Genomic DNA, 27346 nt, shown 5'->3' with positions numbered 1-27346 from the left:
CATGAGTCTGAGGCAGACAGGCTGAGGTAGGCACCCATGCTGTAACACCCCCCTGGCACCTGGCAGAGATGCCCTCGTGCACAGCCACAGAGGAGACCAGGCCAGGCTGGGCTGGATTTTCTGCTGACGTGACTTTACTGAAGTCAGCAGTGTTTTGTCAGCAGGTAATTCAGCACGTGATCTTAAATGTTTGTTACACGGGTGAAAAATCTGTGGAGTTTGGATATAAAACAACGACCTGATGTGCTGAGGGGTTGTTATGTGCACAGCAGTGTAGATGACAAATGCTTCAGGGTTTTCGGTTCCTGTGTAGGGCACAATACACTGTTGTGTTTATTTTTTTTATATGGCTTGACAAAGGTCAAAAGTGTTTGTAGAAGCCCATGTATACTGCAGATATGTGCTTTAAATTAAGACTTATATGCAAACAGCCTTAAAGATACAGCAAAACTTCAAGCTGTTTTGTCAAAGTCAAAAGGTATATTCTTCCTTTATCAGAAAAAGAGGATTTTCTTTTCCAACCTTCACTTTTTTTCCTAGTGGATTTTCATAAGGAAGGCAAAAAAGAACCTCTCCTTCACTTGCAGGCACTTAAGAAGCCTACACCTTAAAAATACTGGAGACTTGGATGTGCCAATTATTAAAATAATGTTAGAAATTTCCTGCAGGTGGTACCTAAATAGTATTGTATCTTTTTAAAATAAAGGAAATAAAAATTATAGACCCTTTCTGAAATCCTGTGTATTTCTTGCCACTATCTCCATTCATTTTTTCAAACAAAATGTTCATCCCTCTGCAAATGTTCAAGTCCAAATCTTTTGCCCCTCTCAGGCTTTCTACTCAATAGATAAAGAAGATGCTTCAACTTTGCCTTTTTCAAATGTTAAGAAAAGATTTATTTCAAGGAGCCTAGGTTGTCATTATTCCCTACATGGCAAATACAGGAGAAAACCAAACGCATTAGAAGTTTTCAAAGAGTTCAATATAAACTGGAAACCTTGGCAATCTCAGATTTATTATGAGAATATAACTGAAGTGTATGTGAGAGTTAAGGCAGAATTTTTTTGGTTTTGTTTTTCATCTTATTATTCAAATGTCTGAGTGTGGTCTGAGGGACTGTTTGTGGGAAATCCCTCCTGGACAGGAGAATGTAGTGCCTTGCAAAACTGAACCCTGCTATTCCAGCAACTCCCAAGTGTTAGAGTGAATGTGCAGAGTGGCTCCTGTAGCAGCTACAAAGCCAAAACCAACTCATCCACCCAGATATTTAGAAATTCCTTGGCTTCTTTATAAGCCTTGCATCCAAATAACTTTAAGGAGCTAGTCCAAAAGCAGGTGTTAAGTTCCTGTTGGAGTCAGGCTCCAACAGGTGCCAAGACTTCACGTTTAAGTAAGTTGCTGGGATCATTTTATTTCTACATAACCATTTGTATTGGAGAAGGTCCATGTAACTTAGCTCAAGTTGCAATGAGATTATGTCTTTGTGGATTATAACTGCTGATACGAGCTCAGTCTGTATGCCACAGTTCACATACATTTTTTATGGACTTATAATTAGAGCAATTTTGGTCTCCTGCAGGTTCTAGCTTTGGAAATGAAGAGCAAACCATTCCTAAGGCATCTGCGCCTTCTAAAGATGTCTCCAAGGGGAGCAGCAAGAGCATGACGCAAGTATCGAGCAGCACAGCAACTCCACGCAGGAGCTTACTTCCAGCACCAAAAACTGCCACAGCACCTGCTGGTAAGTGCTCCAAACTTGAAACACCACCTGCATTAGGCCAAGAAATGCAGAAAACTTATTATTATGCTGTTTTTCTGCTTACTCAATTAATTCTCATGCTATTCTTGGGCACATTGCCAATGTGCTGATTTGGACTCTATTTACTGTAGTCCCTTTGAAACACAGTCAACACAACAGCTAAAATCTCATTTTGTGAACTGTGTCTGGAGTTGAAGGCATTTAGTGTCCCTAACTACCCATGCCGGAGATTTAGTGTATATATTATTGTTTCTCACCAAACAGCTTTTTGAAAACATTTAATTGCTTCAGAGACCAAAGCATTCCATTGAGCAGATGATTCATTGCTAGGTATGTTTGCAAGGATGAGAATACTGCCCTCTAAGTTTAAGCAATCTGTGGTGTTTTCACTCAGGGAGAAGGAGGCAAGTAAATAAAGCAAAAAAACCTAGTTTTGTTTCCAAATTGTTTCATTACCTAAGCCCTCCTTCATTCAATCCAGCTATGTCTCAAATCAGCCAGCAATAATTCATGGCACTTCACACAGAAAAGTTTACTGTTTTCTGCCAAATGCATTTTTTTGTTGAAAACCATGTGCATCTCTCCACCATCTCCTTCTCACACTTGTTTCACACTGCCCCTTCCCTATCCTGGAACTTGGACATGGTATATGAACTCCAGAATCCCCTTGACAAGGATGTAGGGATGTATCTTCTTGGGTAGGACTCATCACTTTTGAGAGAGTAAGGAGCAGTTTGTGCTGCCTGTCCTTGAGGGCTGTTAGTGCTGGCCCATCTGCCTGCCCTCTCAGTGGGGAGAGATGAGGATACCCATAATGGTGAACATCTATTACACACTCAGCGCTGGCAATGTAGAGACTCAAGTTCGGGTGTAATGGATGAGTTAGGACTGTTCATTGTGACTTGGAAGCAGGGTCAATATGATTATTGGTCGTAATTATAAAATGAGCTTAAAAGCATGGCTGTAGACACCCTCTCCCCTGGTTACAGATGACAGCCCCTCACCCCAGGTGGCTTCAAGCACTTTCCTACCCACTTCAATAAGCGAATAGAAATTCCATCAAGTTCAGTTTAGATCTTAAAGTTTAGATTCCAAAATAAAAAAATTTGCGTAACTCACCAGCCTTATCGAGTCTGGCTCTTATACAGCAGAGTGTTTCATCTCTAGGTAAGTCCCACTGGGTTTGATAACACACACTGCAAATGAAGCTGGGAAGGAAAAATCAGTACAAAATATGAGGCAAAGACTTTATGCATTACTAGTTCTGATCACCCGGTTTCAAGGTAGATTAACCTGGTGTTGTGGGATGACCTTGGCTGGATGACAGGCACCCACCAAAGGTGTTCTGTCACTCCCCTCCTCAGCTGGGCAGGGGAAAAATACAACAAAAGGCTCATGGGTCAAGAGAAGGACAGGGAGATCACTCAGCAATTACCATCACAGGCAATACAGACTAGACTCAAGAGAAAGTAAATTAATTTATTGCCAATCAAATCAGAGTACAGTACTGAGAAATAAAACCAAATCTTAAAACACCTTCCCCCTACCCCTCCCTTTTTCCCAGTCTCAACTTCCCTTCTTATTTTTCTACCTCCTCCCCCTAAGTGGTTCAGGGGAGGCAAAGAATTAGGGTTGCAGTCAGTTCATTACATGTTGTCTTTGCCAGTTCTTCCTCCTCACTCTCTTCCCCTGCTCCAGCATGCGGTCCCACCAACACAGGAGACAGTGCTTCATGAACTTCTCCAACATGAGTCCTTCCATGGGGCCACCAGCCCTGCCAGCAAACCTGTTGCAGCCTGGGCTCTTCTTTCCACAGGGCCACAGGCCCTGCCAGGAGCCTGCTCCAGTGCAGCTCTCCCTGGGGTCACAGCCTCCTTTGGGCATCCACCTGCTCTGGCATGGAGTCCTCCACAGGCTGCAGGTGGCTATCTGTTCCACTGTGGACCTCCATGGGCTGTAGGGCACAGCCTGCCTCACCATGGTCTTCACCACAAACTGCAGGCAAATCTGTGCTCCAGAATTGTGCCACATATTCTCACTCCTCTTTCCCAGCTGCTGCTGCACAGCAGTTTTTCCCCTTCTTAAATATGTTATCCCAGAGGCGCCACAACCATCACTGATGGGCTCGTTCTTGGCCAGGTCTGTCTTGGAGCCGTCTGGCACTGGCTCTATGGGCCATGGGGGAAGCTTCTAGTAACTTCTCACAGAAGCCACCCCTGTAGCCCCTCCACTACCAAAACCTTGCCACTCCAACCCAACACACCTGCTTAACTTAACGGTTTTAGAAAAGGGCTTAGTGCTATCATCAGTGGCTTAATGAGCCTGACAGGGAAGCTGAAGCCATTTACTTTATGTAGTTCAGCTAAGTGAAAGTCGGTGGAGTAGGATGTGGTCTTCTGTCCAACACAGTGAGAAGCAACTGTCTCTTACTGTCAGAAAACTCTTTACTGCCATCATCTGTACCCACTAACTGGGGAATGGACCAGTCTATGAACAGAAGATACAGATAAAAGGTGGTACGATTTTTTGTTTCCTTTTCAAGTTTTCTTGCTTCTTTTTTTTTTCTTTTCCTTTTCTTTTGAGCTTCCTTTCCTCTTTTCTGGTCCCAAGCTAAGTTACTCCATTTCAGGCTACAAGTATTTGATTAGTATCAGATCTGCCCCTAGACTCCGCCCACAAAAGCCTTTCTTTTTCAGCTAGTGACATTGGCATGGTAAGCTTTAAAGGGCTATTGCAAGTTTCTGTAGAGGAGCTCTTCTGGCCTCTGGGCTTCTTTTGTCACAGGCAAGACCTGTATCTGTCACTACTTGTGCAGCCTCACACAAGTGAGTCCTCACCAGGGAGGTTTTGGTACTGAGGCATTTCAATGAGCTGGACCCGTGGTGTTTAGTATGCAATCATACCAATGTGGACACACAAAATCTAGCATACACAGACTAATTAAATGGTTCAGGCTGTCACTTCTGAGTTTGCACAGTTTCCAAATCTCAGATCCACACAGGAGAGCAGAAATTACATCTTAATGCAAAACAATAGCGATCAAGCAGTAGGTTTCCAGAAGGAATGTTTGCCATCACATCACAGCATAAACACTGAAGGGGAAAAGAATTACTGAGGCTGGCAGAAAGCTAAAGTTGACTTTTATTTTGAGGCTTTAGTCTATGAAATTATTTAATCTATGAAACAAAAGACTAATTTTTTTGCTGGATTTTATTGCCTCTGGAGACAAAACTGAAAAACAAAAGGCCATACAGAATTTGGATCATTATGATAAGTTCTCCAATTTTCTTCCTTCCAAATAACCTTCATTTGCCCATTGTCCTGAGGTTGTCACTAGATATTTTCTGTTTCATCACTTAGTCTTGGTATAGTTTCCTTCAGAGTGCTTGTTATTGTCTTTATATGACCCTCCAGTAACCATGTGTGTGTCCATGGGTGCACACAAAAGGAAGCTCTTTGCTTGTGCTTCAAGCTGGCCAAAAGTGAACTTGTGGGCCAAGAGCTGTAAAGTCTGTTAATGTCATGCTGTGACTGAGTTAATAGGCCCATCGGAGACAAAGCGGTATAGCTTCTGAATTGGATTTACTTCCCTCCAGGCTGAGTAGGGTACGTGTTCAGTCCGTGTTTGTGGGTGCATGGGTCCATATAGGTGTGCCCTGTGCAGGAAGGGCGGTGGCGAGCAGTCAGTTCTGTTCTTCCCATTGCAAGGCCATTAGTCTGACTCTGCTCATGTTTCCCAAATTTTGTCATAGCCAGGAAGCTGTCAGACACTCCTGTAGAACGGGAGGAAGGTTTAAATCCAGCAGCCCACCATGGCCTTTCCATGCCAGGGGTGCGATGGGAATTGCCCACCTGCTTTCTTAGGCAAGCCACAGTAGCAGAGAGCTAGGAGGGATGCTGCCAGAACGTTAGATCCAATCCCTCGCAACTAGAAAACAGCTGAACTTACTCTTTCCCACTCTGGGGGTCAGGGGATCCAGTCACCTGCCCAGCCTCCTCCCAGCAAGGCATTTCTGTGTGTACAGCAAAGACTGGATGCAGCAGTATATGGAGCCCATTTCCACCACCTCACTAAATTTATAGTCCAGTCTTGATAGGGAGATTCAGTCAGGTGAGGTAACACTTGCCTGTTTTATTCTGGAAGGAAACTAAACATGTAAAGTAGGGGTACCTGCCTGTGTTACGCAAAAAGTCAGACATAAATACTGAACAGGGACAGCTAGCAAGTTTAGGAAGTTGCTGTTATTGAACAGAACAGACAGAAGAAAAACTACAGTAAACTCTGGTCTAATTTTTATATGAGCCAAGGTAGCAGCAGATGTATCTGGGGTCAAGTCGTGATTTTCTTTTATTAAGAGTGTCATGGTTCCTCACAATGCTAAATATCTGATGGAAGCAAAGGCTGAAATAAATCAAAGCAATGATAAATACAAAGTTTTTTAGCAAGTTAATTCTTCCTCTCTTGCAATAATATATGAACTCTGTCTGTACATCCTGTAGATCCTGATGTGATAGGGAGCCCTACAGAATGTAAAATTTTCTGTTTATGTATCCTTTGGACAGTTTTTCATATCTTTTAAATGATGAAGCACAAAACCATCTTTTTAAAGTTGAACTGTCTATTAAATTGGAAGGAGGATGCTACAGATCAAATGAAGCAAGTGGAGAAAGGGCAGTGAAATGTTCATATTGCTTTGGGCTTTCTGATCCCAGGCAAACAAAGGATCTAACAAAATCCCTTTACAGTTGTGTCAGATACCATATTCTAAATACAGAAGAAAGCACATGGGTGTGCTGAAAAGGCCAGTCTCCAAAAGGATGTCCTGCAGCAGTTAGAGGACGTAAAGGTTGAAAGTCTGCATGTACAGACACTGTAAAAGGTTTGCTTGTGGTGCCGTTGCAAAGTGGAAAGAATACTCACTGGCATAGGCTACCAGGCTATGCTGGGCAAGTCTGGCATTATTGCTGGACATCACAGGGCAGAAGACCCAATAAAGGTAAGGGAGCAGAGAGGTAAAATCAGTGTTTCAAAAGTGTTTGAAGGTATACTACAAATTAATCCACCCACCCACACACCTTCACTGACACTGGCATGTCATAAAGATAATGAATGTCATGCTTGGGGGGGCAGCCAGGCTCGTCGCTGCAACAGCAACACTGAAGAGACCTTCACCAGTGCTCCAGACTTGAAAACAGTAGAATGAATAAATTTCTAATATTCTCCCAAAGTATCACCTAGTGGCAATTGCATGCACAGACAATCCAAAGAACAGAAGAGCAACCATGATATAGGAAGACAGAACAATAGAAAAGACAAATTACATAAGATGTTCTTGAATGTATGAAACTACACATTAACCTGTATCCAGTGACCATTTTGGATGCCCTGGTATTGGAGGTAGTCTTTGTTCTCAAAGGGAATGCAGTTACATGAGATCCAGATGCAAGTTTTGAAGAGGGATGTAGAACACTTTTCTAGTACACGTGCTTTCATTTTTCTGCTGGATCAAGGAGTATTTAAAGGAAGTCTCAGAATGTCAACAATATATTTCAGAAAGTCTTAGCTGGACATGGATTTATCCTTGTCATGTTTCATCGTGTTCCTGGTTAGCAGCATCAACAGTTTTTTAATAGATTTTTAATAAGTGCATAATAAATGTATAAGCACACATTTATTTATACATCTTTACATCTTATACATAATAAATTATAAGATGTCCAGCTCCAGGTCTCATCTGACAGCCCCTTCCTGGGAGCAGCCTTGTGAGCCTACTTGTTTCTTACCTATTTATTTGCAGTTTGATCATGAGGACACCATCTGCAAAGGAATGATTGGTGGGGCACATGTTTATCCTCCATCTCAGCCCAGTTTCTCCATAGCTGAACTGGCAGCAGCCCAGCCCCACCATGGAGTCATGGTTGGAAAAACTAAACCACCACAATTTCCTGGGTTTTGCCCCATGGCAGGAGACAAGACACTGCACAGACACTGTGATCAAGGAGACAGGGATGGTCTGCACCATGAATGGAAGTTTTTAGCTGGGACTGAGACTTGTATCTTCGTACCACATACCCCTCCTTGCAGATGCTGGTCCCTGTGTCCAGCAGAAAGGACTTACAACACAAACCAACACCATCTTGAAAATGAGCCGTGTTTTCCCCTGAGAAAAAGTAAACCAATAGCAAGACCTTAGGGGTGAATTTTGCATTTGAGGAAGAAGTCATCAGCCTTGTTCAGTCAAAGTCAGTAGGTCAGACTCTGCCGTGAGTGGTGCTACTGAAGTCAGCCATATAGTAAAGCTTTTGAGAAGTAGGGAAACCACAATTATTCCTTCTATATGTTCTGTATATTTGGAGAACAACAACAAAAAAATAAATTGGAGATATTCTATGTATAATACTCCTACCAAGTAATTACTCCCAGTAGTAATTCCTATAGAACTTGATGTTGCATGTATGTTTATAAACACATACTGCATCTGTCCAACCTCCTGTGTAAAACACTGCAGTTACTCAACTAAAGCACTCAGAGTGCTCCACAGTTACAGCTGAAGTGGACAGACTCTACATGTATTATATACAGCATATTTTACAGAAGTAAAAGAGGGAGAAACTATTTCCCAAAGAGGATGGCTGTCATTTAAGTATAAATAATGTTTATGAAAGAGTGCAATATCAGGTGAAGTAAAAATTACATTTGTATTTCAGATTTATATAATTTAACTATGCATTAATAGTACATTAATTCACAAAGGACCATATCTACCTATATTAATGAGTGGAAAATAACAAAAAAAAAAGTCACATGAAAGCTTTCATGTGTTAGATGTTAAAAGACCACCTGTGCTGTAAATTCTCATTTAAAAAAAAAAAAAAAAAGATGACTGCTCAAGAGAGATTATACTCCTGATATTTCACTAAAAGTGCTTGTCAAATAAATTGGACTACAGGGAATAAAACATGTTTAATTAATGAAAATGGACTCCTATAGCTGCTGCTGTGCAGGGATTCAGATGATCAAAAGAAAATTCTGGCATGGGACAACAGCATTGGAAGATCATTGTCGTGTAAATTGTTTTGAAGACATGAACTGATTGCCTTTCAACTAGTCTATGAAAAGAGTGCGCTTAATTAGGTTTCGGTGTTTTTTAGGTTTTTAGTGGGTTTATGTGTTATTAGACCCCTTCGATATTTACATGCTTGTTGACATGTAGAAAATGTTTAAAAAAAAAGCATACTTGACTAGAAAAAGTGAGATAGGTCCTTTAATTTCACTTAAACATATTAGCTGCTTTGAGAAATACAATGATAACCTCACTAATATTTACTGTTTCTATTGTTGTTTCATATTTTGTTTAAAGACAGGTGAAAGCAGCTCTCTATTGGGAGCTTTGCAGCTAAGGTCCACCTCTGAAAAGACATGCAAACTTTCCCTTTCCACAGATGCTGATAAAAATATATTCTTTGAAGCGCACAGATACTGAATTTTCTGTTTTAAATTTCTCTGAAAATATGGGAATATCTGCAGAAGGCAATGTTCAGAGGCAGCAGACTAACAACTTCCAACCCTCACAGAGGATTTGTTTTACAAACCCCTTAGATTAATGCTTACTATGGGAAAATTCAAAACCGAAATCAAACCGGGATCTAATTCTGTCATAATTTAGGCAAAACCCTTCAGTCTGGCATGGTGCATCTGGTGAGCCCTTCAGGATGCATAAAATATCTCAGCATAACACACCACAGCAGTTAGTAATCCAAGAAAAGCATGTCTGTGCTGTGCAATGGAAGGGGGATTCAGACAGGCAGCAATTCCTGAGCTGGTGCTGACAGGTCTAGAGAGTAACAAGATACAGCACCATGTAAGCATACCTGCTTATATCCAGCAGCAGTATGGTGCATTCACCCAGTGCTGCAATCAGTTGATTAACTTGCTTTAGACCTAGGTTATTTCCTGGTCAGGAGCATTGGTTTCATCTGCTCCAGGAACCCAATTCTGGAGGGGGCTTGCACAGCTCCAGCCTGGGTGTGACATATTCTCCACATAAAATCATGCTAGTAGCCACTGAACAACATGAGTGTGGCCTGAAACCTCTTCCTGCAATTCCCTTCTCATATCCAGGTTGTTCTGTGATTGGGAAAAAGTCCTAGGGTATCTCAGCTTGCTGCAGACCTTGGATGGACAATGACGTGGGTGGAATACTGGCTAGACCATCAGGTTCAGGGTGTTGTGATCAGAGATACAAAGTCCAGGTGGCAGACGTTGGCATCCATTAGGGATTGATACTGGGCAAATACAGCTCATCATCTTCATTAAAAACCTGAAAAGTGGGATAAATCACTCCCTCAGGAAGCTCACAGATGATAGCAAATTAGGAGGAATTGGTCAATATCCTGGAGGGCCAAGCTGCAGGTCAGAGGGACCTTGCCAGGCTGTAGCAATGGGCCTTCAGGAACCTCATGGAGTTCAAAAAGGCAAATGCAAAGTCTTGCCCCTTGGGGGAATGATGCCATGCAACAGGAGAGGTTGGGGCCATCTGGCTGGGAAGCAGCTCTGCCAAAGGCCCCTGTTTGGGGGTCCTGCTAGACAGCAAGTTGAATGTGAGCCTACCACGTGCCCTTGCAGCAAGAAAGACTAGCTGCATGCTGGGGTACATTAACAAGAGTATGGCCTGCAGCATCAGTGGTCCTGCCCCTTTATTCAGCACTTGTGTAGCCGCTCACAACTGTGTCTGGTTTTGGGAATCCCAGGACAAAAACAGTGGGACATACTGGAATGAGAGCAGCAGAGGGCCACCAAGGTGGTCAAGGGACTGGGACACATGACAGGACAGGTCAGGAGGAGAGGCTGGGAGAGCTGGGGTTCTTCAGAGAAGGCAAAGGGAAATCTTACCTCAGTCTTTAGTTATCTAATGGGAAGATGTGAGAGAAGCCAGACATTTCTCAGAGGTGCACAGTGACAGGGCAAGAGACACCAAACACAAGTTGGAATGCAGGAAATTCTCATTGTTTGACCACTTGTGAAGGTGGTCAGACACTAGAACAGATTGTCTAGAGAGGTAGAGAGGTGGTGAATCTTCTGTCATTAGACATAACTTAGCTGGACAAAGCCTAGTGCAGCCTGCTGTAGTGCAACGCACTCTGAGTCGGAGGCTGGACCAGAGGACTTCAGAGGTCCTTCTGACAAAGCTGATTGTGCAGTTCTGTGTGCCGCAAACATCTTAGGTCCACAGGTAAATAAATGTGCCACCACAGACACAGCAACCAATGTATTATTCTGTAGTTGCTCTGGCTTCTTGTGCACATTCAGGAGCAACTCATGAGCAGAAACATCTAGCTAAAGGGTAGGTCTGTGCTGGGGAGCTGAGTGCATGGCTCCCACAAAGGCAACAGGACTTGCATGTAAGTCAGGAAAAATAAAGAAAGTATTTTTTCTTTTTATTATGTGTAAGGATTTGAGAAGTGGCTTACATCTGACCATAGTTTTTATTTTCTACATGTAATACAGCTTCCTCTATGGTCTCATCCCTGTCTGATCTTGTTCAACCACATCCTTATCTCAGAACATAGAAGCCCAAAGAAAAAACACCTTGGTATCACTAAATGTAGAGGAATGAAGCTGGGTTAATTAGCATTGATATTATACAGCTGTGGGCTGGCTTCAGGGGTGTCAGGTTGGCTGATGTAGATAAGGTGCAAGTGTGGCTGCTCTGTTAAGTGGTTGGGCAACCAATGAAGGGGTAGCAGTCAAGGAAGAAGCAGAGAGGAGGGAGTGAGAGAACACATGCCCTGGGTGAGGAGAGACAAGGAGAAGGCAGCAGAGGGACTGGCCTGAAGGGTATGTTGGTATGTGATGGTAGAAGACCTTATCGCAGCTGGCTGGTTTGGAGAGTGCTGTGACAACTAAACTACTGTCTTTTGAAACTCTGGTTCACCTTCAGGATACCAGTACGGCTCTGGGATCCTGAAGTCTTGATCCAAATTCCTGAGCATCATGTTGTTGCTTGTTTCAGACCTCAGCTCTGTCCACCAGGTTGAACTTGCCACCCAATGATCTGTGATGCTAGAGAACTGAAGGATTTCATATTTTTTATGCCTTGTTGTGGTGTTTGGGGGATGTGCATTATGGTGTACCTATTTCAACTTGGTTATTATTCTTATTTAATGTTTATCTCACAGACAAATGACTGTTATTCCCCATAAGAAATCTTCTAATTTGAGTGCAATGACAGTAGCAATAAAGAATTCATTTGAGCAGCTTGTTTCTACTTGGCCCATTAAATTAAAGGCCATCAAAGGCATTGTTCAAAAAACTAACTCAGTCAATTCCTGTGCTTTTACAAGTACCAGTAAATCATATGTAACAAGGCAGGCTGTTAAATATAATCAGTCAAGATGAAAAATAGGAAGCCGGTGTTATCGCAGCTCTCACCAGCAAGCTTGTAGTGTAAAATGTGCTTCTTTAATCAGCTTCTGCAAAATCCAGGCAACACAACCTTAGCCAAAGGGTGAGAGATGAGCTAAGGTCAGCTGAAGGGGGAGAAGTGAGCACCAGTGCTCTTTGCAGGGATGAAGGAAGAAGAGTCTGCTGCTGCTTTGTTTCCCCTTTGCCAATAATTCCCATTAAAAGCTGAATAGTGAATATGCAGTGGGTTACATTCACATTGTTTCTGTACTGAATGTAGGGATATGCAGCACTGCACCGCAGCTGAAAGTGAGATGTTCAACCACAAGTTTTTCAACCTCTGTCCTGAGACCCACTGTAAAACGTGCCATAGCACAACTGTGTGAGGAAGCAACAATGAAATGCCATGGGATCCATGTAAAATGACAGGAAGGGAAGGAGTAGCTGGTTTAACTCCACAACTAGAATTGATTGTTCTGAGTTACCCTGTGATTTTCTATTCAGTCTAAAGAATGGTTCATTTTGTCAGGTTTATTTTTTCCTTTATTTTTTAGTAGCAGATAAAGATACTTTTATTCTTAATATAGAAAAAAAAGTCACTTTACATGAGTCAGTGAAATAATCCTTGTCCTTCTTTTTTTCTTATCAGATTGACTTTAAATTTGAAACAAACACAAAGAGAAAAGCACAAGCATTAGCAGTTTCTACTTCAACAAATATATAGTCTTTCTTTACATCTACTTATTTATTCACTGTCTTTTAGTGTCTCATAGATCACAGGAAGTAGAGAGTGTCTAGAGAGGATTAGACTGCCGTTATATACGGAATCCATCATATTTCCAGATTTGCTCATTTTGTCTCAGACAATGAGTGCGTGGATGTCTCATTACTCACCAAGGACACAACTAGTCGCGGGTATCAGGGGGAAAGGCAGAAGAAAGCTTGATGTGGCTTTCTGTGTCTGTGAGTGACTGAAAGCATTTCCTAGGGTTTTTTTTAAACTGGCAGGCTGCATTAGTTAAAATATGCTTGAGAACAGCTGGAATCCAACTGAATGCAGCCGGTCCCAGTCAATTGTTAGTGATGTCTACATGTTAGGATTTGTTTTGGAATAAATATTCAATGTGTAATATGTTAGCATGGTTTCAGTCTGCAGTGTGAAAGCAAAGTGAAGTCTATCCCATTGTACTGGCTTTTAAAAACTCAGAAAGGTACAAGCAAATACAAGTGCTGATTCTGTGGCGGCTCTTGAGAAGATATCTCTGTTAAGGTGTATTTAGCTCTGGTTCCGATGCTAGCATTCACCAATGATGAGGGAACAGAGAAATGGCTTTGTTTGTCTGCTGTTTTTCCAAGTGATTGCTGAATGTTTAATATGTCTGGAGTGTTTTGTCTTTTATTTCCAATGATTTTGCCTTTGCTCCTTATATTTGGTTTGAAGCAAGCTGTGTGTGTTAATTAGGAAATGTAAATACCTTTACAGAACTATGCATTTGGATGCATTTTTCAAAAGCAAATGCTGTAACCACACAAGCAAGTATTTATGCTCACAGTTCTCTTATGAATGTGTTTCTGTATACAAGCATAGCTTTTAAAAGACAAGAAACATTGGGAGATTTGGAACCTTAAATGCAAAGTAAATTCATATAAAAATTAGTCGTCTGTGGCTTTGATTCCCAGCTACCAGGATGACAACTTCTCACTCCAGGAGCTCCTGTAGTGGAGGGGGCTGGCAGAGCCTTAGAAGCTGTTCCTGGAAGCCTGGAGTTAGTGGTGGTTTCTGCTCTGCCAGGAGCCTTTTGCTGGGAGGCTCAGTGCTAAGCACCTTGACTATGCAGCCAGCAGGAATAAAGCTAACATGCAGGCATTTAGCACAGCGCTAATTAGAGTTCTGTATCTCCAGCCTGTGGGCAATAACACTAGGAGTTTGAAGTCAGTTTTGTTCCAGGTCAGAGTTAATATTAAAAGACAGATTTAGAATGAAATTAAAACACTGTGCATGTTCAAGAAATATACACTTGTGGTGCTTAATTTCTTTTTATAATTGTATTTTATGTATTTTTATTTGATCGTTGTACGCACAACACCTTTTGACATTTCAAAATATGTCAATGTATGTATTGACAAAGTATGACAATGAAAGTATTATTTGAGGTTTTACACACATTCAGGCCCATAACGACAACTGAAATATTTGTCTTATTTCCTGAGGTACAGTGGAGCATCAAACTTTTTACGTACATTAAAACCTTTGAGTTACTTCTAGTACACTCTGAGGTAGAAAAGATCAAACTGTATAACCTCCTGCTGTGCCATACCCTGCAGTACAGCATTATGCTGATCATCACACTGACACACTCCTACAGATTTTTTTAAACCTGAAATTGTAGATTTCTGTGAAATGACAAATTTGGAGCCCAAACTCTTAGAATTTAAAAAAGATTTTTCCCTGCAGGAACTTCTCTTGAAATCAACATGTTTTCTGAATGTTTTCCTTTTAACCAACTAACAGCTGTTGTTTTAAAAGAGAAGAGAATGAACAAACAGTATTTTTAGAAAAACATTCAGCACATGTTCTTATTTGAGGTCTGATGCCAGGTATGGCTCTTCCCCTAAGATTTCGCTGTGGCTGATGAGCTTAGCAGAACAGTAACGGTTTGCTCTTGTGGACTGTCCTTTCTTTTGCTAGCTGCATGCTTCCTAAATCCCTCTCTGCTAATGAGGGCCACAGAGAGGCCACCAGGACCCTTCAACTTAGGAAGAAGAAGTTGAATAATTGCTAGCTCCATGTGCCCCTTTCCCCATACCCTTCCCAGCAGGTGCACTGACTCTTCCCTTGTTACACAGCCCCTCCTCACTTCTGCAGTTGCTGCATAGCTGCCCATATCAGATCTCGGGAGCTCTCCCAATGTTGTAAACCGAAGGAGAGTAGCTATCCTCATTTCCTACTCTTGCTATTAATCCTACTCTTCTGTCCTTGTCAAGATACCTATTTCCACCTTCACCCTGTTGATCTCCCACCTTCCAGGGCTGATGTTCCCCATGCAGCCACCCCTGCCAGGCACCACTGTCTGCACTGGTGGGTGACTCTTGCTGCTTTCCGCAGACTTCGTCTTGCCCTCTGAAGAACAGTGGTGCTCACTGGGCTTCGTGCCTCTTTTCTCTGTTTTCTTTCAACTGAGCTCTAGTTGGGGAATTGTTTCTTGCTTTGTGCTTAAGGTTAAGAGGCTGAGCTAGTTCTCCAGGTGTTCCTTATTGAAAATGTCCCAAACCCAAAAGTAGTTAAGTATTTATGTGCCCCTTGTTACTCCTGAAAGCAAAAGGAAAACACACTTTCCCTACCATTGTCCCTGTTTGACATTTGCCATAGCAAAATTTACAAAGGAGTTTGGTGTATGGCCTGTTTGTGCATCGTATTTTTAATTCGAAAACCACAAAAAAAAACCTAAGGCTTCGTTGCCATGAAGAAGTCATGCTCAAATCTGTAAGAATATAAACTACACCTTATAAAACAAGCTCTGGTTTTATCTCACAGCTCCCATCTCAGGTTGTTTTCACTTGGTCCTTAGTAATAAAATGGCACCATAAACTTGTTTTATGTCCTGCTCTGTAGTAAAGCACAGTGTAGTAGGTGGCAGACACAATAAATTTATATTCTTAGTCACTTCACTGTGAAAAGTATTAATCACAAATGAGAATAGTAGCCTCAACATGTCAAATTTATAAACAGCAGAGAAAATGGAGATGGACCAAAGTAAAGATACGAAGACAAGTTCAATCTTTACCAGCCCCTCGTGACTGATGGTGCAATTTGCCCATGAATGGTGGAAGGGATTCAGAGAGGGTCTTAGACTTTCTCTTGTGCTATTCTCACACAAATAGTTGGACTCAGGGCTTGTGGGTGTGCATATGTTCTTTGCAGAAACATTCTGCAAGTGAATGTTGAGTTATGGTGCTAGAAGATAGGAAGCTCAGTGCATGGCAAATGCTGTGTCTGCAGCTCGCTGCTTGCAAGTCCTGAGGCAGACAGAAGTGGAAGGGTGAATGATGCATCAAAAATAAGCCTGATACTGCAGCTGTGGCTTTGGAGAGAGCAGAAAACAAGTCATCCAGTAAGCGTCCCTGAAGATTATGAACTCCATATAAAATTATCACTTCACTATTGAAATAGCCAGACCACATATGTATTAAGCAAAATGGAAGATAGCATTAGCTTTTGGACTGTCACTGTATTTAAGCACCACCAAAAAAAAATGAGTTTGTTTTCCTGCTTCAGATACTTCAGATTCTGTGGGACATTGACATTTTCTTACAAGCCGTCTGTGAACTTACTCATAAGAGAAGGGAAAGTTAATAAGGCAAACATTGTTTTTCCTTTGTGACAAGTGGTTTGCCTTGAGTGTCTGTTTTTCCTGTGTGTCCAGGGGCTGTGACATAGTCCTGCAAACTAAAATGCAACCCCCAACAAACACTAACTCTGCAAAGGGAAAGTAAACAGAAAAATACCTTAATGTCTCAGAGATTTGCTTTTTCTTCCTCTTTCTTCTTACTTCCTTGGTAAATATTTTCTGCATGAAATCCTGTGGTGTGACTGTCACACCATGGGCAAACAAGCTGGGCTGGTCTTTCATGTTACTGCACTCAGCATGGTGCCCACAGCTATTTTGATGAGAGTTGTGGGTGGGCAGGAGGAATGAGCTGAGCTTGGGTGGCCGCTCTGGCTTTCAGATGAAGCTGTATCTCCTTGGTACAAGAGGCAGTCGGTGACTGCAGAGCCTGGGCAGCTGACAGACCATCCCAAGCCCCTAACCAGAGAGCTCCAGTGATGGGAGGAATAATAACAGACATCAAGTTGCCTCCCACTGAAAAACTAAGGGAAGAGGAAAGGCTAGCACAAAGTTTCTGAAGGTCATAATCTAAGAGCTCTGGGGCATCATGCTGTCAGTGGGAAGAATTAGTGGCTGCAGAAAAAAGGATAAATGCAGAGGTCAGGACTAATCTGGAGAGCTACAAACACAGAGAGGAGAGGAGAGAGGAGAAGAAGGAGGGCAGACAGCCTGGAACATGCCTGGGTCATAGACGAGCATGAACCAGGTGTTGGTTCAGCCTTGTGGACATAAGGAAAATGATGTGTCCCTGTTGTATCCTGCATTGGCACAGCGTGTTGTAGGTTTTGTGCACTAAATGCGCTGCACCTCTCTGGCCCTGGCCGAGTTAGTGCATAGGCAGAGACCCACTCTCCTGTCTGGCATGCCACATCCAGCACAGCCCTGACACATCCTGCCTGCTTCTGGTTCTGCAGAAGCTTGTCTCTTGCCTGTATGAGACCCTCTTGGGAAAGCTGGCCACTGGAAAAACAGTTTCCTAACCTGGGGAAGAAATTGATAGATCAGGGCCTTCCAGGTAACAAGTCAGCTTTGCATAGTCCTACTCAGCTTCTCCTCCAGCCCAGGACGAGGATGCACAGCAAGGTAAAAAGACAGAACACAGAGCTCACAACAGGTAGGATGGGCTACCTATGTAGCTGTTTGTGCCTTAATGGCATTTGTCACTGTGCAGATGGCCGGAGAACCAAGATAGTGTGTAAGGCCTTGTTCTGACCTTTTTTAGTGCTGTGCATGTCAGCTCAACCACGTGCACGCAGTCATGCTTGCAGAAGTGGCCGGTTGACATCCAACACAGAAGTACTGTTGTATCATTCTGTGCACAGCCCAGGATGTGTATTGGTGAAATACTGATATAAACGTATTTCTTTCTACCTTTATTTTTTTTCTTAAACAGGTGTGAAGAAAGAAGTACAAAAAGATCAGGATGCTAACAGACCAGTTGTCTCATCCCCTAAGAGATCAGCAGTAACAACCACCAAGCTCCATTCACCAGGTAATTATGAACCAAAAAACACTGCTTCAGGGAAGATTTAAACTTGTTGACTTTGCATCTCTTGTTAACACACTAAACTGAGACCCACTATTAAGTGAAGATTGATTGTGTCCAAGGTTCATTAAGCTGGCTCCGACTACTGCAGGTTTTATCATACCAATGCATAAGCTGAATAGACTTTTGTTTTCTTTGTTACAACCATGAAATCATCTTTCCTTCAAAACAAAGAGTTGTTGCTATTACATGTTTAAGGTCACAGGAACATTTATTTTTAGCATTACAATTACAATATAAAAAGAAAACAGGTAGGTATAGTGAAATAAAAGACACACATACCTGGAATTACAGTATATTGCCTGGAATCTACTCTTTAACTGTTGTGCAGAGGCACTAAATTTCCTGGGCTTTTTCTGTGCATGACTGGAAAAGGGATTATCTATAGAAATAACCTTCAGAGTGCTGTTGGGGCATTGTCAACTTACCCCTCAATATGGCGTACAAACACATGGGTTTAGCATTTCTAAATAATACCTTTGTTTATTTACTAAAATGAAGATAACTTATTTCTATTTATGTTTACTATGTGTACATTAACAGATGTATAAGGTACCTAAAGGCTTTTCTAAGGCTGGCCTTTGGCTGATCTAAATGCTTCTGAAATGAGTGGGCATGATCCCAATGATTTCTTTGTGCTTGAAGTTTTTCTTCTATTCTGTTATCTCATTTTTCAGACTCTACTTAAATACTTTAAATGTCATCTCTACAGTTATATGATGCTTGAGTTGTTATTATTGGGGGGGGCAGAACCCTATGTTTCTTCATTTGATGGTAAAGTATAAAAAAATGTAGAACAGCTCTTCGGCTCCTATAACATTCGTCAAGAATCTCTTCATGTTTACTAAACTCAAACTTTTCTTCTCCTTCCCATCCAACAAAATCAAGAAAATGGAAGGTTAAATTTAAGCTTCCCAGGTACCAACAGGATTCAGAATTCTCCTCCTCACTAAGCTACTAGGGTAAAAATATGAACTTAACCCTGTCTTCTGAATCATATAATTTTTAGGCTATTTTGCAGCTGGTGAGATCATCAAGAGAGATGCAAAGAAAAATTTGTTGTGGAGAGTGCCAGACCAACAGCTCACCAGCATTTATAATGGTGGGAGTCCAGTTTAAGCACTGGAACTGATTGTGGCAGTGGCAGCATGTTACAGAACAGCTGATTTGCTTCCACTAGAATTGGAAAGCAAAATGAAACATAGGCATATTTGTACTGTGTATTTCTGTTGTCTTAAGGAGGCCTGCATTTCCACAGGTCACTTAATGTTTTTCAAGGCTGAAATTTTTTGTTTATCGAATTCGTAAGTCATCAAATATTTCTTCATTTTCATGAGAGGTTGAGTAACTGCCCTCTCTCCCACTTCAGAGACAGATTTAGGATTTCTTAAGCTTGGTTGCCTGAAATTATGGCAACCTAAAATTGTTTATCACCGTAATGATCGAATACAAAGATAAACCTCATTTTTATCTTTTGAGAGTAGCCTTTAGCATTCTATGAAATAACAACAGCAATAACAAAGCAATAAAGACAAACAATGTTTTCACCTATTTAACAATTTAAAAAAATAATCAAAGCAGTCATTAAACAGGAGAAGTGAGTGTTGCTGGGGCTAAGGGGCAGTAGCACAGCCTTTCCTCCATCAGGATCATAAACTTGTAAGGCATTTACATTTGTGATATTATTCCTATCACATTACTTTGTGGTAGGAGAGCATGCGTCCTCCAGGTAACTCTGCCACAGCTACATGTGGCCATGAAACAGGCTGTAACACTTTGAGTGCTGTATCTAGGTTGTATTCCCTCTGTTCCTGGCCTCCTCACGTGCAGTTCTTTAAAATCAGTGCTGGGTTTTGGCTGTCCTGCAAATTCTTTTTAGCCTTGAATCTGATCTTTAGACTTTTGGTCAGTCCTCCTGCAGACTTGCAAGGGAGTTTTGAGATGCAGAAGCTTGTAGCGATATCAATTTTATCTATTGATGCAATACCATTCCTGAAATATGTGCATAGGAACAGGTGTACATGGATGCAGATGCTCTCCATCCACTCCATTTTAGGACAGTGCCGTCTGTTTCTGACATTTGTCACTCTACAGATTGCTTGTTATCAGTCCTCTCAAAGTAATTTTCACACTTTCCTTATGAAAATGTCCAAAATTGGACAGTTAAAAGGCAAATAAATTGTATTCCCCATCTAAATCCTCATGGACTATGCTAATTATGAGTATATACTTGTTACGTCTCCTTAGTTCAAACACAGGTAGATAAAAAAGACCTGGGAGTTTTGAAGTGGATCAAAGGGGTTCAGTGATTTCAGCGTACACTAGGTCTCCCTCCTGGTCCCACCATCAGCAGAAAGGACATTCAGGATCAGGGCCAGCATCATTAATACATACCCTGTTTTGTGCAGAGCAACAGAAGAGAGACATGAATGGCAGAATAAGCTTAGTAAGCTGCTTTTCAGACCCAAATGAACTGAGAAATTCAGATTCATCCCTGAGGAGAATAGCACAATTTAATTTACAAGGACAGCTTATAATACTGACAAGGACAACACAGAAATGTGCACTTCAAATGTTCCGGTGAACAGGAAAGCTAGAAAGATATAAGACAAAGCAACCTGATGGGTTTCTGTTTTAATTAAAACTGGACTGATTTCAAGGGCTTCCCTTTACACTTCTCCCTATGCCTTTTGTTGTAACATCACCATGCTGCCTAAAGAACCCAAGATTTTTATACTAGAAAGACAGATATTTGTGGTCATTGCTTTTATGAATTTCTTATTTTGTGATAATACCTACTGCACAGTTAAGAGCCCCTTTACATGAATGGAAGAATCTGTAAGAAAATATTATTCCTGAACAAAATGGTGTACAGGCTTTAACTGACATGAAAACGGATAGAGGGCAATGACTATGCTGGTTGAACTCTCTTAATGACAGAAAGTCCTCTCTCTCATCCCATATTGTATTATTTAGGTCTTGCAACATCATAAAGTTAGTCTTGACATGTTGGGAAACGTATTCCTCTTTATAAATGCAAGTCATGGGCACAAGTTTCAAAGGCTGTTTTGCACTTGTGACTCTATGCAGTTGCAGCACAAGATACTTGGGGTCACACGGGAGCATCTCTAGAGCTAGTTCCCTGTAAGCTTAGCCTGGAGCCAGAACATAGTGCAGCAAATTGGAAGACATGCTCCCAGTGGCTCTACGCAAGTCAGGGATCTAAAAAAGTAGGAATACACTCCTGGTGTATTGTTCTGGAAAAGCTATACTGGTTCCCTGCCTGATGTAGTAACATTGCCCTGAGGATCCATATGCACACCCAGGCCACAGTCTTAAAAATCTAAAATATCTAAAGCACATCTAACAAAATTACCTCTGAGACAATGCTCTACTTCATAAATTGGTTCTAAGTCATACCATTAGATGCTTCTCTGTGGAAGGATTCTTCTGGTTTTTAGGAAAGGGGTAGGTAGTATCCACAGCGGAAAACTGTGCTCTGTTACATGCATTGCTGAGAACTAGTTGGAGACATCGTTTCTGTATTGTTTTGCAGGAACTGTGTACTACAAGACTATAAGACTACAAGATACTATTATATTTTTTTTTTTAGATTTTTTCAGATTCTTCCATACCCAACCCTCTCTGCTAGCACAGAAATGTTCATTTTTTTATCTGTATCCAGACCAATGTCCACCATTTCTAGTAACACATGGGAGCAAGGTGTCTGACTGTTTTCTCCCCCTTTCTTTCTAGCTCCTAGGCTAAAAGCTTGATACTAGCAGGAGGAGCTCAAAAAGTGAACCAGAGATTCCTGGACAGTATTCAGGAATGAGCTAAAAAGCAACAGCTGAGGAGAGACTAAGGGTAGCAAAAAGAATCAGTAAATCAAATGTGTTGCCCTGCTGACCATAAATGTTGGCAGAGGAGAGTTTTCAGGAAGCTAAGAAGATGAAGACAAAACAGCTTGTCCAAACAGTGGCTTGATCAACGTGACACTACCAGAGCACTACCCTTTCTTGCTTCATCCTCCTAACTGAGTATATCCAGAGAAATGAATAGCTGACTCAAGCAGGATATAAAATTAAATTAGGATAAAAGCCTCACTTCCCTGAAGTGGCTTATCATAAGTGAACTTTAATTCTTGAGCCATTCATGTGAATATGACACTGTGTTTGAACTGGTACCCTGAACACAAGCTACACTAGTGGTTTCACATCTTTATACAGGATCAGACTTGCTTCAATCCAACTTGGAGCATGTCAGAGGAGCCAGAGTCATTCTGGACCCATTTCTGCAGGCAAATCATACAGTGCTTCTGGTGTGACCGATGGTGCAGAGAGAGCAGCCACGCAGAGTCAATGCTGTAACAGTCAACATTATGTGGCACCTGGTGGCATTTCTATGCATATCTGTTTTGTGCTTCAACTTTAGAAGTGTTATAAAGGAGAGAGCAAGGGGAACTGGCAAGATAGACTGCAGTATTGCTGATAAAAACAAACAGTGAATCCCAAGAGCAAGCAACCCATGCTATGTTTGTATTCAGGGAAAGACAACTCCAGTCCCACATTGTCCTATTTGGAGGCAAAATGAAATCTACAAAGGCAGTCTGGCACCTCTGTCGAGTCACCAAGCTTGGGGTTCAGGTGGCCAAAGAAATTGTGTAGAGTCTAAACGTCATCCTACTGTTTTCCACATCCACAACAGGATAAGCTGAATCTCAGTCTGGAAGCGCCCATTTCTCTCACTGCTATTCAAGGGAGTCCAGCATTACACATCAAGATGCAAACCTCTGTTCTTGTAGACGTCTAGAGGGAACCTTCCTCTAACAACCTCATTTCTCAGTAAGACCTTCTTAGGAGAGCTCTCCCCAACTCATAGCAGACCTTCAGGCTCAGAGCCTGAGGTGAGATGACTGTTACAAAGGTTTGAGCTTTGGCCACTACGGAAACATATTGGACTGTGCTCTCGCTTTTCTTGAAAGTCATTACAGATGTGTGTGAATGCTACAGACCTTTTTTTCTTTTATAGGGATGAGTTCCAAGGGCCTTAGAAACACAGAAAGGTCATGTCCGTACATATAAAGGGACCCTGATGGTCTTTTCTTCTCTGCTTTGTAGGACATCCCAAGCAAAGGCCAGCCACCCCAAAGAATGGATTCTCCCCCAAACCGGGAGAGAGTCGAGATGCTGAAAAGCAATTAATTCAGAGATTGAAGGAAAAGTGTGATGAGCAGTCCCGGCAATTAAGCAATATTCAAGATGAGCTTAAAAGGGCCAGCTGTGGCTTTGATGTCTTTGCTATAACAACACAGCACTTTTTCAGGCAGGTAAGTGCAATGGGTACTTTCTACCATTGGAGAGATACTTTGCCTTTACACCAGCCACTTGCCCAGATTTATTCCACAGTTGTTGACACTTTGTTCTTGGGAGCAAAGCGTGTAATTTCTTTGCAACAATTACTATGATGAGGGAATAATAATTTGATGCCATGTATTTGAAAATCAAAGTTCAGGAACTTGGAAGAGGAAGAATTGTGACTGAAGTATTTGTCATGGAGAGGTCTCAGGATGTTTTTAGGAGTAAAGCAGATGCACAAACTTAGAAGTAACAGTCCCTGACTGCTACAGCTGGAATGGAAAGTGTAACTGAGATAGTTGTGAACAAATGCAAAAACAATCCATGCATTTAGTCAACCAAAGGTGTTGGATGAAGGAAGAGATTTGCTTTCTCACATTACTTATCTACTCCTGCTGTTCACCACAGATCAGTCAGTGTCCCTGTTACAGATATGCCAGTTCCTGAAAACATTAGAATAACATTATCTCAGCATTTAGGAGGTTACATTCAGCAGGTATAGAGAACATTAAAGAAAATGTTGCCAATTAGAGAAGTTTATTTATTCACTAAACCTGAGACAAAATGAGTACATTTTAAGACAACCATGAAGGACTTGTAGGTATTGCTTGTTTCAAAAGCCGTTTACTGATCTGGCTGGGCTCTAATGTCCAGACCTGGTTCACCTCATGCCCATGTATTTTGTACCATCCCAGGTTAAGCTGGTGTTCCAACTACTTTGTAAAACAGGCAGACAGTCACAAGCAGTAGGACCCAAGGTTTGGGGAATATCCTTGATTGCTTGTTTAGCTACTTTTGGAAGAGGCAAGAGTAAACTTTCAGTATTAAATGGGATGAAAAAAACGAACAAAAACCAAAGCACAGATTCAAACAGTCTTTACAAATTCTGGAATACTTTATTCAGTTATTTTTGTATATTAGTGGGAAAGGCTACCTTTGAACAAATAACCATAGTTCACACTTTTCCCTAAGTAGGAGCTGATCTTGCTAGGGGGAGCTTCAGTGAACTTAAAAAAAAGGAAATCTTTATTATGTACTAAATATTTTAAATACCTTATTGTGTGTGTGTGGGGGGGGGTGTCCCCCTCCATTTTTCTATAGTCTTGACATTTCTGGGCTTGATGGGCATTTGTAAAGCTTTTTTTTTTTTTCCTTTTTGGTTGTTTTTTTTTATTATTATTTGAGCTGACTGTGGAGTGTCCTTGATTAAAGCAGAGGGAAACAAAAAGGAGCAGAGCAGTGTATGCTCAGCTTTGTCTATGTGTTGTCCACTGGGGAGAGATATTTCATCTCATGCCTCATTCACAATTTGCTGAAGGAATTCTGGAAGCTTGGGCATACCTCCTTCATCTCCTCTGGTTATGTTTTAAATGAGAACAGCTGCTGCAGCTGAGCTTTCAGATGACTCTCATGTAGTTGGTGCGTGTTAGATCTGTCCTGAGAATGCCTACTAAACTGAACACCTCAGGGGACTTTATTTAATAGAGTCCTCTCCACGTCCTGGCTGGGCATAGCTGTGCCTTATGTTTCAAGCTCCTCTGCACCATCAGGCCAGCTGAGGGGTTGCAGTAATACTCCTCTGAATGCCTGAGGGTCTTGGAGGTAAAAAATAACAAATATACTTATGGAATTTAAGCACCTTGAGGCTTGGGCAGGATTAGATGTAATTTTTGCCAGATCCACTGCTGGGCTCATTTACCTGTATTCAGCCTGAGTGTCAGTTTCTTTTGGGCTTGCTTGGTCACCCTGGAGTATATATATGTGCACGTCATCATCATTCAGTGCAGTGCAAGACGCTTGCATCTTGCCGCTCGCTGCTGGGAGCCATGTGATATGGACCTCTCCCAGGCAAAGATACCCCTGGCTTCTCTGGGCGATGAGCTGCACAGTCAGCATGAGCCCAGCAATTATCCATTACTCACTTAGGTGTGGTACCTACATTAAAGAGTATGATTGCTTAGGCTCCATTTTTAGTGAATGGAGGCAGGTGAGCACTTCCAGAAGACTGTTTTCAGCACCAAAGATCTGAATGTCTGCCTGAGGTACTTGCCTGTACTGTGGCCTTCAGGGAGGCCTAAAGCTGCTACACTTTTAAATCCAATGCTTAAATTGAGAGCCTACATGTGATGGGATGATCTGGGAGTATTCAAGCAATTGTGTAATTGGGCAGTCTGTTGTCTTGCAACATAGACACAGGCTTCCACGTTTTTGAGTCATTCAAAAATACAATCTGTAGACATTTTCTGAGATGGCATTAGTGTTTGAAAGCTTGAGCAAAATTGCATTGGCTGGCTTTGCATGAAAAAAGGGCAGCATGAAAAAAGAAACTTTCCCCATTACAAAAATAATACTTAATGTTTGTTTCTGGGAAGCCTGCAGGCAGAATGGTTGAGGTCTGAGTAGAACTGCAGTTTGGCAAGGGAATAATACTCATTCAGGAAAAAGGTGGGGACTTATTCCAGAGAAGTTTGAGGTTGAGTTGTCCAACTGGCAGTTCTGCTCAGCTTAGCAGAGGACCCAATCCTACTTTGCTGCTGGGGAGCCTCTTTGGGCTGATAACCACGCATAGCCTGATTTTAGTATGTGTCTCTCTGTCCTTACACCACATCAAAATAATGCCCAAAACATAGATTTTTATCTGAATTGGAGTTGAATTCTGTTGGAAAATGTGCTCCCAGGCAGTGAGGACTGGGCTGAGTCTTAAAAGTGACCCAAGGACCAGTGTTTTGCACACAGGTAGGAATCTCCCTGTGCCCGTGGCTCTCGTCTTGTTCACATGGTTTCTGTTCTCTCTCCAAAGCTGGGAAAAGCACCAATGCAAGTGGTCCAACAGATGTGTTTAGCTGAAGAAAGAGCGTGTCAATATGTAGTAAACAGTGTTGGCCCACACCCACAGTTTCTTTGAGTGCTTTCTAATTTTAAGCACTTGCTGTGGCAACCTTAAGGTTGCATGACCATTTTCTTTGGGTTTTTTTGGATTTGTTTAATTGCTGTTCCAGACCACTGCTGAATGTTATCCTGGAATCGTGTCTTTTTCTCAGTTGAAAATGCTCCTAATAGTCAAGATTCATTTAATAGGCGTCAAGGAGTTCACAACATGTAGTGGTACTTAACACAGACCCATTAAATGCCAGCTAAACCAATTTTCTATCTTGGTGAAAAGCCTAGGAAATCAAAGCAAGTGATGACCGAGGCAGTGGACAAAAAAAAATTAAAGCAGTGGTTCTGACTTACACATTTAGATAATTATGAAAGGTAATGATTGCAGCGCATGTGGACAGCATGGCTTTTAATTATTATTTAATTAGCAGATGGATTATTTGAGACCCTCAGATATGCATGCATGACTCCTATTGAATTTGGGAACCACTTTAGACTTATTCTGAAAAGGAGCAGATTGAGTTTGTCCCTAATGTTGGATGTTCAGCGTGTCAATACAACCCTTGTGCTGTGACGTGTACTCCAAACTGAACAACTGACTGGTGGGAGCTGGAGTGATACCGTGAAGATGATACTATGAAGACTTTTTAGAACAAATATCACGAACGGCTCCCCCTGACCTGGGTCACTCCTGAGCAGCTCTGGCTTGTTAGCCCGATCATAATGACAGTCCTGGCCCGGTTTCACCCCTGTTCAGCAAAGTGGCCAGCAGCAGTCCCTCTTGGAAATGGTAACGGTGCCATCTAAAGGAGAGCAGCCTGAACTGACAGACCCTGCAGGGTAAATCCTTCTGGACACAAATAGGGAGAAAAAGAATCCACGTTCCTATCTCCAGTACACTCAGAGCACAAATGTTTGTGCTGAAGGCTTTGGTGGGCAAACTGCACCAAGGCCCTGGAAACGGGACTAATAATGCCTTTCTGCCCCTCCAGCATGCCCAAACGGCAGGAC

The 27346-nt window shown here is 41.9% G+C and overlaps 1 protein-coding gene across 1 annotated transcript in view; it reads left to right on the top strand.

Annotated features, from left to right (window-relative positions):
* The window catches only part of MTUS2 (microtubule associated scaffold protein 2), a 317018-nt gene that overhangs the window by 229871 nt on the left and 59801 nt on the right, over positions 1-27346 (top strand). Inside the window, exons 6-8 of the mRNA XM_040584399.1 lie at positions 1580-1741; positions 17946-18044; positions 23219-23427. Coding sequence (XP_040440333.1) covers positions 1580-1741; positions 17946-18044; positions 23219-23427 — 470 coding nt within the window. The remainder of the gene's footprint in view (positions 1-1579; positions 1742-17945; positions 18045-23218; positions 23428-27346) is intronic.

This window comes from Falco naumanni, chromosome 2 (assembly GCF_017639655.2).
Source record: "Falco naumanni isolate bFalNau1 chromosome 2, bFalNau1.pat, whole genome shotgun sequence".
NCBI classification, from domain to species: domain Eukaryota; kingdom Metazoa; phylum Chordata; class Aves; order Falconiformes; family Falconidae; genus Falco; species Falco naumanni.
This window is presented reverse-complemented; position numbering and strand designations above follow the sequence as displayed.